At 44.1% G+C, this 18,707-nt stretch overlaps 1 protein-coding gene across 1 annotated transcript; it reads right to left on the bottom strand.

The window, feature by feature from the left end:
• Positions 1–30: 30 nt before the first annotated feature.
• LOC145440290 (golgin subfamily A member 5-like) lies at positions 31–12,999 on the bottom strand. The gene is made up of 11 exons (XM_080317857.1): positions 10,897–12,999; positions 9,746–9,988; positions 7,990–8,158; positions 7,141–7,361; positions 6,441–6,547; positions 6,215–6,382; positions 4,366–4,593; positions 3,970–4,119; positions 3,434–3,618; positions 2,738–2,801; positions 31–692 (listed from the first exon to the last, which is right to left on the bottom strand). The coding sequence occupies exons 1-11, from the start codon at positions 11,534–11,536 to the stop codon at positions 546–548; spliced, it is 2,322 nt and encodes a 773-aa protein (XP_080173983.1). The 5' UTR covers positions 11,537–12,999; the 3' UTR covers positions 31–545.
• Positions 13,000–18,707: the final 5,708 nt, after the last annotated feature.

The following is an 18,707-nucleotide window of genomic DNA, read 5'->3' as shown; positions in this document are numbered from 1 at the left end:
CAAAATGTGTATATGCTATATCACGATGCATTAAAGTGCTTACTAGTTTATTGCACATAAAATACGAGAACACGACCCTGTAACATATATTATATTTGACAGTCTCACATTGTGTATGGAGCACAACATTCCAAGATATTGCGACAAGCCAATACCGTTTTCAGATATTACAAATAAAACCCTATTGGGCACCACACACCTTTGATCAACCACAATCAGACATTCAACTGACAATCGCTTCGACAGGGTACAGCCGTTTTACACAATTTGCCACGGACATAAATAGACGTTACTTATAGAACACAGAATATAAGCCATCTTTTTATATCAATCAACTAGACTGGAAAAGATGAATAAAATTGTACATCTTGTAAAATATTTAAAAAAACGGAATATTCGACACATAACCGGAGATACCACGGATACGTGGTTGCCAGCCGTACATGACTGCAGTACCATAACTGCTTCATCTCAGAAATTTACCAAGCTGTAAAATAACGCCGTTAAATTCAACATGCCAACTCTGCCATTGAGGAGAGTAGAGACTAGCTTTCTATTTTTGGAAGTCCATGGTCCACTTGATGCGCTTCCGGCTGCTCAACACCGTGTGCAAGGTTGTTATGAAAATCAGCACCATGCATTTCTGGGGAATACGTCAGCAAAACGATCATCACCCAAAGGTGTAACAAACCCTGTAAAACATAAAAACGGTGTTTGAACCGCATCGAGACTTGACATCAAGAACAGAACCATACACTGCACTTAAAATCGATGTTTGCAAGAGATTCAATTGGAACCGACGGTTACTAATCAAATCACAACGCAATGTAGTCTTTTTCGTATGATTAAGAACATCATTGACTTAATCGGTCTACTATAACATTACAGTGTCGCTATTTCTAAAATTATCGGAAAGGAAAGGATATAGGTTATTTTTGTCCTTGATGTTTCTGCGGCATATACACCGACTCATGATATACATACACACGATCTGCGCATATGCATACCATGAGTGCATGATGTGCATATGCCGCTGGACAAGGAAGGTGCAGATATAGCCTTATAGGCAGGCCGTGTTATTTTTGGCATTTCAGGAGCCAGATGCCAAAACTGCCAAAAATAAAAATTTGAAAATGCCAAAAATAAGCAATTTTTGGCATATGCCAAAAATAACACGGCCTGCCAAATATAGTGTATTTCGTTCATGGTTTTGTGTTAACAGGACCGCGTTACAAGCGAGAAGAGCGTTTGTGAAAGGCAGGTTTCTTAATCTGGGTCCAGCCCACCCATTAGGGGTGAAAGCATGGTGTCCTAAATGGTGTGGGCACAGCGAGATTGAACGGCTGACTGCATTTGGTTTACGTCATACTTTCCATTTGTCCAAAGGCAATTTTACGACCATTTTTGACTGGCTTGTCGAGCGCTAAATTTGATAAAACGGGTATCAATGAGAAGCTGCCGCAGTACTGATTATTAAAATATAAATTATATTCTGCTCATGGAACTGGAACCCCCAAAATCAACCACGATTTTTGCATTCTGATCGAGTTGAACATTGTGACGCAACAAACTGTATGGCCATATCTGAGCTGCATAGTCTCGTTTTGCCAGACAGTCTTGTTGCGTCAATGTTTGTAAACAAGCTAACCTTCCCAGGACTCTTCCATGCGAGTTGGTAATATTGAAGCCACCTGAAGTGACAAAAGTCCTCCGAAAATATATCAGAAGACTGAAGGAGAAATGATAGTCGGGCTACTAAATAGAATGTGTTAAGAGACAACACAGGAAACTCCTGGAAAAGGATCGGGAAGAAAATTGTTTCCGCGATGAGATCGATGGCACTGGCGAAGTGATCTCTTTTCATGATGCATGGAAGCCGGTTCTGTCCTCCAAGGATTTTGATCCTCTGAAAACCTTTTGTGGATGACTGGCAACATTCTTTCCCTCAACGGCTACTGTTGAAGCCGATATTTCCCAGATACGCTGGGCGAGAAATGAATTTAGGAGAAACTTAGCGGACCTGAGTTTGCAAGCACTGTTACAGTGCAAACGATTTAAGTCTATTCAACAGCTGTAACAATCAGCTGTTGAGCGTGTTTGTTTGGCTTTTCTTTCTTTTTTTGCTTATTGGCACCGATTCCGATGGATACTGCACATTTTGTGGTTTCGTTTGATATTATTAACCTATGAAATCGTTAGGTTTTTTCTTCTTCTTATTGTTTGTTGGCACTGATTATACGTGGATGCCGCACATTTTGTGGTGTCTTTTGACAAACTAGAGCAAATAACGCGTTTTTGTGACTAATTCGAGGCTGAAACTATCTATTTAGAGAACGATGCCAAAACTGCCAAAAATAAAAATCGAAAAATGCCAAAAATAAGTTATTTTTGGCAGTTTTGGCATATGCCAAAAATAACACGGCCTGCTTATAGGGCTTTCCAAGTCTTGCACCACCCCTCCATGCTATCCCAGTAATGCATAAGCGCCACGCAGGGAAGTCATGGATACCAGTGTTACTAATCAGGTCTTTGGTCTGATCCGGCCGGGAATCGAACCCACGACATACCGATCGAGAAGCCGGAGGCTTCACCATTACGCCATCTTGATCGGCGAGAGTCAAGACCCCCATTCGCTCGGCTTTAACCATGATTAACTAACTATTTTGAATACGGTTCTCCATAAGCAACAGTTGTGTAAAAATAGCATTAAATGGTAAGATGAACATCAAACACTCACCATATACACGATGACAAACAGTCTTGCTATTGGATAACGCCGTAGAAAGACGCCGAGACGAACACTGGAAAAGGAATTTTGTCTCACTGCAAAAATACTTCGGATCTGAAATTACTATCAAGCCGATCACACATTTCTACAGTGGTTAATTTCTGTATCCGCAAATCTGAAGGCCTAACGTAGCAAACAAAAATTGGGTATCCTTAACAATGGACTGGAAAGGAGAGAGGAATATAATGTTTTTTAGAAATGTGACAATACGTTCTACTAGCAGAAATGGTCAGTAATAAAGATGTAGACCTCTTTTTTAGCATAAAAGTAGTTTTTGCCTAATTACTATACATAATCAAGTGAATACTTCCTAACTAATTTTTTATTCTACTTCCCCTTTTTCGCAGCAAATCTACTAAATTTCTGCGATTTGGATTTTGTAAAGGAGAAAGTCGTTTTCGGAAAGGTTTGCGTCACTTTTGTGATGTGATATGTCTTGATATTTTTTTGAAAAATGCACCCTGTCTTTAGTGTCATCAGTCGTGAAGTCGAGAAGACGAAACTTTCCATTTTGAAAGTAGGCCGACTTAACTACTGAAAGCGATGGCACAACCAAATCTACTTAACTACTTACTACTACCTTTCATTTCTCCTTCTACTCGAGTAGCAATGCTGAGTACTAGACCCCCTACTAGCAATAATCACCTGAATCGATCAACGGCAGAAGCCGCATTTTTGACGCGGCCGACAACGCCATGCTCGGTAGAGCCGCTTGAAAACTCTAACATGGCCGAACTCATGTTGCTCCTGCTGTGCATGCTGCTATCGCCGTTATCAGGCGGCATTTCCAGCCGGGTGCTGTTCTCTTGCGATAATCTTTTGATTTGACCCTGAAGCAACGTACTTGAGTACTACGGAAAAGCAGAAGCACTTTGGAGGGAGATATAAATATGTCGAGCTTGATAAGGCGGTGATGAGTCAAAGTTTGGGATCACAGGCTTAAATGCTTTGAGCAATAGATCCACTGGCATACAGACAGTAGCCCGGAATGTGATTCATCACACCTTGTCCTGTCTCAGACAACGAAAGGAAACTCTTACAAGTTGATATTCTCTTAACAACGGCTTCTAGCTCATAACTAAGAGGGCAGTAATATCAATGCATTATTTTTGGACGGCGTCACTTTAAACTTTAAAAAAGTCCAAAATTTGGGGGCAATCGAAGCCTTCAAGACGATCTACCTCGGCACGCTCCAACTGTAGCACCAACGAGCTTTTTTCCGCTGAAATGGTTTCGACGATGGTCTGCTTTTGGAGCAAGGTTTCCGTCAACTGATGAAGTCTCGATTCCAATTCGGACTCTTCCGGCGAACTTCTTCTTCTCATCATCAGCTACCCAGAGGGGAAAGCAAGAATTACGTTATCATTGTATAACTGCTAAATTTCTTTCATAGTGGAAAATGCTACCAAAACTATAATTTTCGTTGATAAATTAACTCTCAGCGGAATGAAGCTTACAATTTCAGTAGAATTAATACCCAATTCAGATTCGAGTTTTGTTCCGTGCCTCAATGTGACTTACCAGCCCAGAAGCCTTGCGCCGAGCAATTAATTTCGTCTCAACCTTTTCAATCTCACCTGCCCTCGCAATTTTGCGACTTCGTCCTCCTTATCGCGCAGTCTCTCGTTTGCGGCTGCTCTGGCGCGGGTCGCTTCTTCTCTCTCCCTCCGGATCTCTTTCTCGTACTTGCCGGCGTCTTTCTCCGCTTCTTTCCTCGAGCTCGACTCGGCGTCGAGATTTCTCTGTAACTCGTCCAATTCCACCTGCAGCACCGAGTTCTCCTGCTGATACTGACCTTCCACCTCCTGGGAAAGACGAGAAAGAGCTGGGCCGTCGTCTCGAACGAGTTTTGGCATCGGCAGGGGCGGTGCAGGGCAGACTTGGACAACTAGACAATTCTAGTCATATAATTCGAGCAAATTGCAGGTAATCTAATTCTAAGTTTTATTTGTAGGCCTGGCCGAAATGCATGAGTGATTCGGGTATTAGGCTTCCAGTCGAGTATTACTAATTATGACTTCACAACCGTATGAATGATGTGTGAAGTTTCAATGTGCACCTTTTACGCGAGCACAAAGATCATAATGCCAATTCTACGTCACATCAAAGACAATTTGGTATTTTACAGACCATACCTATTTAATTGCACTTTATGGCAATGCTGTGGGCTGATTACAACTTGGTAGATAAGCCATTTCTGCTAGAGTACTTAGCTTTTACTACGTGTTTCGTGTGCTGCAATACGACCAGCAGTCTTCCACAGTAGAAAATAGCAACAAAAATATAATACACTTTGATAAATTACACCTTAGTCAGCTTAGTGTCAAGAAGCGTATAATTTTAGCACCCGAAAACATCATTTTCTCGTCTCGAATCGTCAGAATCGTACGGATTAGAGAACTTGAATCATTGCGCTGGCCTACTTATTTGCGAAAACGCTTATATCAGCAAGTTTCCCCGGAGTTCAAGGCACAGACTCTACTCTTACATACTTTTTGTGCTGACACGAATGTCTTGGCCATCATTGGTTGCTGGAAGTCAGGCCCAATCAGTATCAGAATTAGGTGTGTAATAATTTTATTTTTACGACTCATCGAAAATTTGGGGGTTCGCAAAGGTTCGCAGATCAGCACAGGTGTTCCCAGCCCCAGGGTTGAGAACAACCGGTTTATATGCTCTAATCCAGAGGTCTCAAACTCAAATGTGCTCGCGGGCCAATTTCCTACTTTTTGATGGCGCTGCGGGCCGCAGCACCAACAATAGGGGAATTCAAGGTATTTCCGAGTGGACCTTATTTGACGGGACCACGTGTTTGAGACCTCTGCTCTAATCTAATGTATGGTTTTCCTGAAAATACCACAGGAGAACCGCATAGTGCAAAACGATCTGAGCTTGGTTTACATTTAAAAATTTGTCGGCCGATATTATGAAGGAACTGTGTTGTACTATACCAGTGAATACCAGCAACGCTAATTCCATTATAATTTAGCAAGGGATGTAATGCATACCTTCAGAATTGTACAATATTTACAAATGTTGTTCTTTTATGAATTCTAAGTGGATTACTAAAAAAACAAAATTGAAAAATTTCCAACGGTTTAAAAGATAATGCGATTTAAAATTCTCTTGTCACTAGGTGGCGCTACATGCAAAAATCTTCAAAATCGATATTTTTTGCTTAAATTGATGGTGGAGAACCAATTGAAATGTCCAATAATACAATTTTGGGGCCGAGGAATTGGAAAAAATCAACTTTTTTGCTCTAAACTCAATCAATGAGTCGTAATGAAATATAACAAGCGTTCGATCTTACTTCCGAAATCCATCCTATGACAGCCTACCACAGATTTCAAAATTCCAAGACGCCTCAGCTAACACACAAAAATAGCGCCACTTAAGACGAATTCACAACGAAATCGTGATTACCTGTAGCTCGTGGCGCAGTTGCAGCATCTGGGATCGCGCCACCATCAAGTCTTCTTTCGCCGCGTCTCTCTCTTGCCGTAACTCCTCGATCTCAATAGAAGCTGTCGTGGAAGCCGTCAGGTCTGCTTCGCTGCCACCTTTCAGACTCGCGATCAAGCGTTCCTTAGACTGACATTTTCGATTTGTTATTTCTGAATGTAACGGTGCTGCCTGCATGACGCAATACCTGTAGAATTCTGGACGCCTTTTGCTTGTAATCCGACAGCTCGTGTTGATTGGCTGATAACTGCCCCCGGAACACGTTCATTTCTTTGGTCAGGTCGTCGATTCTCTCTAGACATGATGGTAAGAAATTAATGGGTGAGCTGAGACTATTACTGTACAGTGAGTCGGTCTGAGATACGCAAGTCTCTTTTATGGCGGATCCAATTAGGCTAAGCACCCTTGCGCTGTTCAAGTAATTACGTTTTCGGGCTACTTCCACTTCAACTTGACAGTTTTTGACGCAAAACTAGTTCCATTCTTAACCTTTGACATTGGTAAAATAGTGTTTTTTGGATCTATTTGCGTTTCTTTTGTAAGTGACACAATTGTATCAATCGGCCCGTGTATTGTAGTAGCCGAATATATTTTCGAAAATTCCCATATTTCGGGAATCATCAGAAGCATCTTTCAATTTTGAAAGTAGCCCACCTCCGATTTACAAAGGAAACTCTGCGACACCTCGACCAACTCTACTTTATAAAACAACTTGAGAATTTTTCAGATTGGTTTTGTCCGCATTACTGAATGTACTTGGATTAATGCCAGCTAAATCATGGTTGGCTTTTCAACATGTCTACTGACAAAATATCACTTTGCTGATTTTTCATGACGGGTCACGTCGTTTTTGTGGCGGCACCGCAAATCATCTTAAAACCTCGTACTTTTCTGGGCGTTTTTCTCCGCCTCGCTTTTCCGTAACGAATCGACCAGCGTCCGGGATTCTTCCTCCTGCTTTTCCCGTTGCTGCAGTGACTCCTCTTTCAGGCTACGATTGTTGTCTCTCTCCCGGATCAACGACGATTCCGCGTCTTCCAATCTCAATCGCAGTCGGTCCAACGCTTGCGCGTGCATGTCGCTACCCGCCGTCTGGTCGCCGATGATTCTGAAATCAGGATTGATCGGTATTTGGTATTCCGAGCAGAGTGGTTACGTCTTTAGACAACTTCAACCTCCATCTTGAACACCAACTACTGAAGTTTTAGATTTTATCACAAAGAAAGAAGTGTATTCCTTGCACAAGCTAAACTGCTGTGGCTACGGACAGCCCTGTGTGATCGACGCAGATTATAATTTCATCGTCATTCTGCGCCAGTCTCGAAAGATGCATCTCGCCATTTGCGAAAATGGTCCCAATCCATTTCTTCTTTCTTATTCTCCTTTCTACTTCCACTTGACATAGTTTTGGCATGCTTTGCAACCGCTCCTTGCACTTGTTAACGAGTGCAAAACTTTTTCTTCTACTTCAACCACCTCCTCGTGATACATCTCGGAACATGCCCTTCCGTTTCTGTCCAGCACTTGCAACTTTAGAGCAAAATTTTAACAGTTACGTGTCAATAGCAATCATCACCAGCTAAATAGGAGATTATGTTAGATGAAAGACTTTACCGAACCCAGAACTTTCTTGCCCCTTGGTCAGCGAATATCGTGAACATATAGGTGATTAAACGAGTGTAGCGAGCTTAGCAGAGCAGTGGACACGCCATTTCAAAAAGAATACACAGCAATACCTTTCTTTCTCTGTTTTCAAGCTGTCGGCGCTCCTCTTCAGAGATTTATTTTCATTCTCCAAGTCGTTGATCTGCATCATCATTGCCTGGAGCTGGGAATTCTTGACGTTGTATTCCTGTCTCAAGTCCTCGCTAGCGCGCTGGATCTCGCTCATACGCTTTTCCAATTCTGAAATGGGACTGCAATCTCAAAACACGGGATAAAATTGCAAGGCAAGGAAAAACGGGCATGGTAATTTTACACATATCATGCAACATACTCAAGCATTGGAGAGTTAGCTGTGTGGTAGATCGTAGAGGTGATATAGCCAGTGGTCGGATTCACTCGGTTAGAGAACACACTCACAGAATGTTAAGATATGAGCGAATCAGTTAGCAATACTGGTTGCTGGCGAGAACTTTTTGCAACAAAACCACCTGACAAAAAAATTTGAATCACGGGACACAATAACAATGATTCCTGGATCGAACGCAGGCGCCGAATAGTCATTTAGTGTGGGTACTCCGTAACGATGTCATAGTCCCACTAGAACGTGCTTTGCTACATGCCGCTGCTGTACGTACAGCGTTAAACCAGTCATGGGACGCTTCAATACCAGCCCTGCACTCATTAATATCAAGCCATATGGTCGAATTGTTGAACTGAATCTTATCACGGTGCAATCATTTAAAAGTGTAACTGTGTTAACAGTTCGTCCAACGGCGATCAATTAATTGGAACATAGGTTTAAATGCATCGCATAAAATCAGAATTTGTACCACTGAGAATTTGGAGTGGCATTAATATTTCAGAACGTAATTAACGAATTAAACTACTCACTGGGAAGTAACATGGCGTGACAATTCTGGAATACAAATTTCTCAATGTAGCAAGTATGATTATTACAAACGACAAGCGAGCAGCCAATCAGTAACAGTGGATTTCTGACCTCTATCCCGGCTGATTGTTTGCTGATTAAAACAGTGTTTTTGCCTTCATTGCTGGATTTATAAAGTTGCGTTTGCAAACCATTATTGCAGTAACGATCATGGGCAGGAATAAATTCCAATTGTCAGGCATACACTGTCCAATTTCCCGCTCCGATTAAAAATACTTACCCCAAAAATGGTTCACAAATTCATTTGAACGAGGCTCCCGTCTCTTCCCAATGCAAATACAAAGAAGACGAAGAACATATATTTGAGAATTAGGCCTAAATCGCGATAGGAAATGGTGCTCTTCAGCGCATGTGCCAAAATCAACGTCTCTAACGAGGACAAATTTATCCTCTCGTTTCTATTTGTTAGATTATTAATTAATTATGTACATTTGTACATCTAATACGGATCGTTGAGTTTATTCGAATAAGCATCAGTACGATTTGCGAAATAAGTAGTGATCATTTTTTCGAACCGTACAAGCAGCCGGCAAGTTTGCGTTGATGACAAAATTGTAGGTATGCATGGCATTGCTAGCATACTCCGGTTCTGTGCCTATGGGGTTGTAATTGATTCTGCTGGCCACTTTGAATTTGGATTCTGGCTACGATTGAGCTAATATTTATCTCGAGCAAGACTCCTCTCGAAGTTGAAATGTTCAATAAAATGTTACTGAATTTGTGTCTATACTGCACTATAGAATTAGAAAAGAATCTGTGACATGGAAGGATCAATATTAACTGCGTGCACGATGATGGATTTACTGATTGTCCACCGGACGGCGAATAGGTAGCACATGCAGAGAGAGACAGTGAGAAAGATCATATTGTATCCATACCTTTTCTAGAGCGAACGTTTCGTTCGCTGAGCGACTTCATTTCCTGTTGAACCGCGTTGATCTCATTTTGCAGCAGCTTATTCTCCATTCTCAAATTTGCGATCAAGCCATTGCTTTTATCGGCTGCATCATGATTCTCTTCTCCAGAGTCCCGTTCTGATGGTACGGTGCTGCTCACCGCCGTGTTGCTGACTAGCTCGAATTCACTTTCGGACGCCGTGTCAAGGGGATACGACACAACATCTAAACCGACAGGGATGGAAATGGAATCAATCGTTGTAACTGACCCACGTAATGCGTAACATAGATACACTTGGATGTTTGATCAAATCATCTCAACTATGTGGGGAAAATGCAAAGTTTGTGGTTGACTGTTTTTTTTTATAACATAGTTTTGAAAAAGATCAAAAATGTACAAGTGAGCCTCATCAAAGCAAAGTGTTACCATGGCAAAATTAGTTTTCCAGGGTTGTACTCGAGTCACAAGTCAATCTCACTTCTATAGTTTGGACTCGAGTCAAGTTGAGTCATTTTCAATTCGCCACCGAGTCAAGTTCGTCCAAGTCAGTGAGTAGAGGGCCGAGTCCGAGTCATAGTGCTGTGACTCGAGTCAGAGTCCAAGTCATTGTCACTGTTCAGTTTTAAGTTCAATCCGGGTATACCCGGGACTTTTTTCAACTCTGCTCGAGTGATATAGAATGGCTCGCATTCATAATATCGTAATGTTCCTCAGTCCGAACAGTTTCTGAGCCAATTTTTCTATTTCTATCAGGGCTGATAGACGAAATAGCCTACCAATAATGTGGTGACTTTACTGACTCTTCGGAGATACAACGAAATGTCTGTCTTGGCCGTTCTAGACTCGATTCATATGGCTTGGTAAGAGTCATCCACAACGAGTCGGAATCGAGTCGAATCATGACTTAAGTCATTACAACCCTGGAGTTTTCACTCTAACCGGGCAGAAATATTAGAGTTGGATTTGTTTTATGACGCTGAATGCATTATGCACATAACATACAATTTCAGTGAAACAGGGATCAAAAGCAGAAAAGTGAGATATAATATTGCAGGCACGTCATTTTTTTGTTTATTATTATAAAAATTTTAATACCAATTTATAAAATAATTGCTGTTGGAATGGTACCGACCTGCCTCGGACGAAGGTTCATTCCCTTCTGACGAATTAGAAGCATCGTCATTCGTAGATTTGACGTTTGTTTGTCTCGAGGTTATCGAGTCGATGCTGGAGCTCCGAGATATGTGAAATGATGCATGCATCTGACCAGAGGAGTCGATATCTTTTGGCTTATTTTTCAACTCGGACTTATCTGTGGTAGAGTTGGGGCGACTTTGATTGGAAGTCGAAGAAATACCAGTTGAACTGATGCTTTTTTGCATGTTCCTTTTAGGGCTTTGCCGCTGCGGAGTAGACGTGGACGGCTTATCGCTACTGTTCAGAAAATCAAAAAGTGCAGCGTCCTTGTCTTTCGAAGGACCAGCTTTTGACTTCCTGGAATCCAGTTTTGTGTGCGATGATCTTTTCGGAAGCTTCTGCTTGACACTTAAACTCGATGCTTTGTAAGTCTTGAAATCGGTTTCTGAGGCTGAATGCTTCGGTATCACCTCCACTTTTGTCGCGGAATCAGCCCCTACCAAGCTATCTTTTGTGACTCCCACATTTGATACTGATGAGAATGTTTCATTCTTTTTGATAGCACCTGCCGCCGACTGATCTATATTATTGAGAAGGGACTCTGCCTTACCAGCCAAGTCGGTAAACCATGACATATTGTCAATAGTGCTAATCCCAAACCTTCTGCAAAGCGAATAAAGACATCAGTAATCTTACAAAATTTGTACCCGTGTTATTGTAGTACATAATTACACAACTACAGGATAGGCCTACCTAATGGTAGCCAACTACATGTACTGCACTAAAATCAAAACATAAGCCGGATGCATTCATTTTGACAATGTCGCAACTATCTCGACTCTTCCAGGAAATATCCCGATCTTCTAATTCACTAGACCAGTGGTTTACAACCAACCTTTTCCCCCACAGACCCATCAAGTTTTCTATCAAAATTAGCTCAATTATCGTGCAAATGTAGGATTGTGAGAAACATCCACGAAATGACTTTTAGTGAAAATAACATCATACCATATGTAGAAATTCGGTATGGTTTCTTATGTCGAAGCGAATTTTGCAGCTGTATTTATATTCTTGAAATTCCGAGTTCGATTGATATAAATATATCCACAAAGGCGATTGTGATATAAACGCGGAACGATTCCAACGACACCTTTTGGTATGTGATATAAATGGCCCGAAAATTGAGGAGCAGAGTTTTTAATCAACATATCATTGGTTTATTAGCAATTTTATCAGTTCAATACACCACAGAAATGCGATACAATGAAAGATAGGAAGACGTCGAAGCGACTTGGAGTAGTCTAATAAATCGGGCACCAACCTTGGCCTAGGCGATGTAAAGAGGAGGCATGCACACTGAATGAAAAGTAAAGAAGATAGTATAGGAAAAAGCAAGCGACAAAAATGGGATGGCATGTCATGGAAGGCGAGATCGATAGGTCAGTCGTGGTCCAGTGATATTGAGGATGGACTATAGTATTCATTTAGTAGTAATTGCTTGAATTTCGTATAACGCCCAGCCCTGATTGGAATCGCTGGCCTTTTTGCCTGATATATCAGGTGAGCAGCGATGATTTTCGAAGTGTAAGTAATTTCAAAAAAAATAATTAAAAATAAAACATAGTGTGAGCACAGGACAGAGAGAATCTTTATTCGTATACATTACATATTAACATAACACTACAAAAATGTAACAGTGAAATGAGACATGCAAGGTATACGGGAGGCTCGATATGACAAAGTCTTCAGAGCCGAGCCACCCCGCAGGACAGGAGCAATTTTCACAGTCGATAATAAATTAATAACTAATATATGACACCGATTCTATACAAGCGTCCAGCCTAGTCATTTATATCTAATATCTCATCTCTAAGTCTATCATCCAGCCTGACCATACATATCTTCCATGAATCTGATAAGTTATCGAATGTCCACCACTATAATCAGACATTTATTGGTATTATTGCAGCGCCTCATAACACTAAATCACATATCACCCTGCGGGTCTGTATCTGTAACTGCAATAATGTGATGTAAACACATCTCTGCAGTTGCGGATCCATTCCGCTGATGGCAGTAGAGATAACTGTAAAATATCCGGCAGGTTGCTTACCTAGTCACTACATCACTGGCCGTGCACTTGATATATAGTACATGCAAGAATTAAGAAAAAAGATTTTGATAACTATAATGATTGACCAAAGATAATTTTACATATACCTTACGCCTCACAAGCTCTGAAAATGTCTCCTGACTTCAACGTATCCCGGAACATAATTCGATGAGTTTTTCTACATATCTCCAATAAAATAACTCCACGAATCTATGCAGAATTCACAATGCCTAAAATGTCGCATTTGGTCTCTTTTTTCCATAACCGCGGCCTCAAGACATCTTTATTTGTGAAATTTACGATTCGATTCGTCGTTTTTCGTGAGATTCAGCATGCATAGCGGTTGTCGGCGTTGGTTAGCTATCATTTGATGTGTTTCCTTGCTCTTCGGCATTTGGAGGAAGGTTGGTTCGATTGGTTTGAAATAAGGACAGATTTGTTTGAAATGAGGAGAGTCTCATGTTTGAAATGAGGATAGTCATGTCAGAAATAAGGATAGTCATGTTTGAAATAAGGATAGTCGCTATATTCACTATAAAGTCAGTTGCAGTACCAGGCACGACTTCGCAGTGGTAACCCAGTCCGAACACATCCCAGACATGATGTCCGAACACGCCCCAGACACGATGTCCTAGCGTCAACACAGTCCTAACATACCCCAGACATGATGTCCGAACACGCCCCAGACACGATGTTCGAATGGCATCACAGGCCGAACACACCCCAGACATGATGTTCAAACACGCGCCAGACACGATGTACGAGTGCCAATACAGGCCTAACACGACCAAGACACCATGTCTGAATGGCAACACAGACCGAACACGCCCCAGACACGATGTCCTAGTGTCAACTCAGATCCGAAAACAACGCAGACACCATGTTTGAATGGACGAACATGCCCAAGACAAAATGTCCGTTTGGCAGCACAGGCCGAACACACCCCAGACATGATGTCCAAACACGCCCCAGACACGATGTACGAGTGTCAATACAGGCCTAACACGCCCAAGACACCATTCTGAATGGCAACACAGACCGAACACTCCCCAGAGACGATGTCCTAGTGTCAACTCAGATCCGAAAACAACCCAGACACCATGTTTGAATGGCCGAACATGCCCCAGACAAGATGTCCGTTTGGCAGCACAGGCCGAACACACCCCAGACATGATGTCCAAACACGCCCCAGACACGATGTCCGGGTATCAACACAGGCCGAAAACGCCCAAGACACCATGTCCGAATGGCAACACAGGTCGAACACACCCCAGACATGATGTCCAAACACGCCCAAGACACCATGTCCGAATGGCAACACGGACCGAACACGCCCCAGACACGATGTCCGATGGGCAGCACAGGCCGAACACACCCCAGACATGATGTCCAAACACGCCCAAGACACGATGACCGATTGGCAGCACAGGCCGAACACACCACAGACATGATGTTCAAACACGCCTCAGACACGATGTACGAGTGTCAATACAGGCCTAACACGCCCAAGACACCATTCTAAATGGCAACACAGACCGAACACTCCCCAGAGACGATGTCCTAGTGTCAACTCAGATCCGAAAACAACCCAGACACCATGTTTGAATGGCCGAACATGCCCCAGACACGATGTCCGATTGGCAGCACAGGCCGAACACACCCCAGACATGATGTCTAAACACGCCCCAGACACGATGTCCGGGTATCAACACAGGCCGAAAACGCCCAAGACACCATGTCCGAATGGCAACACAGGTCGAACACACCCCAGACATGATGTCCAAACACGCCCAAGACACCATGTCCGAATGGCAAACACAGGCGACCAGCGGCCCGCCCAGCGACCCGCCAGGCGACCAGCGAATGTCCAAACACGCCCAAGACACCATGTCCGAATGGCAAACACAAGCCCAGCGGCAAACACAGGCGACCCGCAATAAATGCAAGGGACATTAGTATTGGCCGAACTCATACATTAACCTTCAAACTCCAATTTAACAATACCGATCTTGATCGAAAGCTACTCCGGAAATACAATTTTAAAGCTGGCAGGTCAACGGAACCACCCAGAAATATAGCCGTTCAAGTCTGAAATCTGAAAATCGACATTGTTCCGAATGATCGCTCGATAAAATTCCCATTATCCTGGTCTATTATTCATTCGGACATGGTGTCTTGGGCGTGTTCGGCCTGTGTTGATACTCGGACATCGTGTCTGAGGCGTGTTTGGACATCATGTCTGGGGTGTGTTCGGCCTGTGCTGCCAATCGGACATCGTGTCTGGGGCGTGTTCGGCCATTCAAACATGGTGTCTTGGTTGTGTTCGGACTGAGTTGACACTCGCACATTGTGTCTGGGGCGTGCTCCGTCTGTGTTGCTATTCAGACATGGCGTCTTGGGCGTGTTCGGCCTGTGTTGACACTAGGACACTGTGTCTGAGGCGTGTTCGGACATCATGTCTGGGGTGTGTTCGGATTGTGCTACCATTCGAACATGGTGTCTTGGGCGTGTTCGGCCTTTGTTGATACTCAGACATCGTGTCTGGCGCGTGTTCGGACATTATGTCAGGGGTGAGATCGGCCATTCAAACATGGTGTCAGGGTTGTGTTCGCACTGAGTTAACACTCATCGGACATCGTCTCTGGGGCGTGGTCGGTCTGTGTTGCCATTCAGACATGGTGTCTTGGGCGTGTTAGGCCTGTGTTGACACTCGGACATCGTGTCTGGAGCGTGTTCGGACATCATGTCCGGGGTGTGTTCGGCCTGTGTTGCCAATCATAAATCGTGTCTGGGGCGTGTTCGGTCTGTGTTGTCATTCGGACATGGAGTCTTGGGCGTATTCGGCCTGTGTTGATACTCAGTCGTCGTGTCTGGCGCGTGTTCGGATATCATGTATGGGTCGAGATCGGCCATTCAAACATGGTGTCTGGGTTGTGTTCGGACTGAGTTGACACTCGGGCATTGTGTCTGCGGCGAGTTTGGACATCATGTCTGGGATGTGTTCGGACTGGATCTGGGATGTGTTCGGACTGGGTTACCACTGGGAAATCGTGCCTGGTACTACAACTGACCTCATAGTGAATATATAGCGACTATCCTTATTTCAAACATGACTATCCTCATTTCTAACATGACTATCCTCATTTCAAACATGAGACTAACCTTATTTCAAACATGACTATCCTTATATCAAACATGACTATCCTCATTTCTAACATGACTATCCTTATTTCAAACACGAGACTCACCTTATTTCAAACATGACCAACCTTATTAACATCGTGTCTGGGGGATGGGGGGGTTGGGACTGTGTTGCCAATCGCACATCGTGTCTGGGGCGTGTTCCGATATCATGCCTGGGTTGTGTTCGGCATGTGCTGCCATTCAGACATTATGTCTGGGGCATGTTCGGCCATTCAAACATGGTGTCTGGGTTGTTTTCGGATCTGAGTTGACACTAAGACATCGTGTCTGGGGCGTGTTCGGTCTGTGTTGCCATTCAGACATGGTGTCTTGGGCGTGTTAGGCCTGTATTGACACTCGTACATCGTGTCTGGCGTGTGTATGAACATCATGTCTGGGGTGTGTTCGGCCTGTGCTGCCAATCGGACATCGTGTCTGGGACGTGTTTGGATATCATGTCGTGGTGTGTTCGGCCTGTGCTGCCAATCGGACATCGTGTCTGGGGCGTGTTCGGTCCGTGTTGCCATTCGGACATAGTGTCTTGGGCGTGTTTGGACATCATGTCTGGGGTGTGTTCGACCTGTGTTGCCATTCGGACATGGTGTCTTGGGCGTTTTCGGCCTGTGTTGATACCCGGACATCCTGTCTGGGGCGTGTTTGGACATCATGTCTGGGGTGTGTTCGGCCTGTGCTGCCAATCGGACATCTTGTCTGGGGCATGTTCGGCCATTCAAACATGGTGTCTTGGTTGTTTTCGGATCTGATTTGACACTAAGACATCGTGTCTGGGGTGTGTTCGGTCTGTGTTGCCATTCAGACATGGTGTCTTGGGCGTTTTAGGCCTGTATTGACACTCGTACATCGTGTCTGGCGCGTGTTTGAACATCATGTCTGGGGTGTAGTCGGCCTGTGCGGCCAATCCGACATCGTGTCTGGGACGTGTTTGGACATCATGTCTGTGGTGTGTTCGGCCTGTGCTGCCAATCGAATATCGTGTCTGGGGCGTGTTCGGTCCGTGTTGCCATTCGGACATGGTGTCTTGGGCGTTTTCGGCCTGTGTTGATACCCGGACATCGTGTCTGGGGCGTGTTTGGACATCATGTCTGGGGTGTGTTCGGCCTGTGCTGCCAATCGGACATCGTGTCTGGGGCATGTTCGGCCATTCAAACATGGTGTCTTGGTTGTTTTCGGATCTGATTTGACACTAAGACATCGTGTCTGGGGTGTGTTCGGTCTGTGTTGCCATTCAGACATGGTGTCTTGGGGCGTTTTAGGCCTGTATTGACACTCGTACATCGTGTCTGGCGCGTGTTTGAACATCATGTCTGGGGTGTAGTCGGCCTGTGCTGCCAATCCGACATCGTGTCTGGGACGTGTTTGGACATCATGTCTGTGGTGTGTTCGGCCTGTGCTGCCAATCGAATATCGTGTCTGGGGCGTGTTCGGTCCGTGTTGCCATTCGGACATGGTGTCTTGGGCGTTTTCGGCCTGTGTTGATACCCGGACATCGTGTCTGGGGCGTGTTTGGACATCATGTCTGGGGTGTGTTCGGCCTGTGCTGCCAATCGGACATCGTGTCTGGGGCATGTTCGGCCATTCAAACATGGTGTCTGGGTTTTTTTCGGATCTGAGTTGACACTAAGACATCGTGTCTGGGGCGTGTTCGGTCTGTGTTGCCATTCAGACATGGTGTCTTGGGCGTGTTAGGCCTGTATTGACACTCGTACATCGTGTCTGGCGCGTGTATGAACATCATGTCTGGGGTGTGTTCGGCCTGTGCTGCCAATCGGACATCGTGTCTGGGACGTGTTTGGACATCATGTCGTGGTGTGTTCGGCCTGTGCTGCCAATCGGACATCGTGTCTGGGGCGTGTTCGGTCCGTGTTGCCATTCGGACATAGTGTCTTGGGCGTGTTTGGACATCATGTCTGGGGTGTGTTCGACCTGTGTTGCCATTCGGACATGGTGTCTTGGGCGTTTTCGGCCTGTGTTGATACCCGGACATCGTGTCTGGGGCGTGTTTGGACATCATGTCTGGGGTATGTTAGGACTGTGTTGACGCTTGGACATCGTGTCTGGGGCGTGTTCGGACATCATGTCTGGGATGTGTTCGGACTGGGTTACCACTGGGAAGTCGTGCCTGGTACTGCAACTGACTTTATAGTGAATATAGCGACTATCCTTATTTCAAACATGACTATCCTTATTTCTGACATGACTATCCTCATTTCAAACATGAGACTCTCCTCATTACAAACAAATCTGTCCTTATTTCAAACCAATCGAACCAACCCTGTAGGGCATTTGTGCTGAAAAGATTACGCGGACGCGATCGTGTTGCAGCATATAGACAACTAACATACGGTGGTTAGTTCTCTATAGTTGCAGAGTGTGCGAAAGTGTAATATCGTAATTCGTCGAGCGAGTGTAGACCAGTGAGCTATATAAATGACTGTCTTGATGTCCGAAATGAATGCAAATTAATTACTTGATTCAGGTCGAGTGTGCAC

The sequence above is a fragment of the Botryllus schlosseri genome, chromosome 6, assembly GCF_051294905.1.
Source record: "Botryllus schlosseri isolate E-star chromosome 6, Bs_hap1, whole genome shotgun sequence".
Taxonomy (NCBI): Eukaryota; Metazoa; Chordata; class Ascidiacea; order Stolidobranchia; family Styelidae; genus Botryllus; species Botryllus schlosseri.
The sequence above is the reverse complement of the archived record's forward strand: the minus strand, read 5'-3'. Positions and strand labels throughout refer to the sequence as shown.

Coding starts and splice junctions, on each gene's coding strand:
- LOC145440290 (XM_080317857.1), bottom strand. CDS start 11,536: ATGTCATGGTTTACCGACTTGGCTGGTAAGGCAGAGTCCCTTCTCAAT. Junction 4,594..6,214: donor AACTGCGCCACGAGCTACAG/GTAATCACGATT, acceptor CGTCTTTCCCAG/GAGGTGGAAGGTCAGTATCA. Junction 3,619..3,969: donor TACAGTTGGAGCGTGCCGAG/GTAGATCGTCTT, acceptor ACGTTGCTTCAG/GGTCAAATCAAAAGATTATC.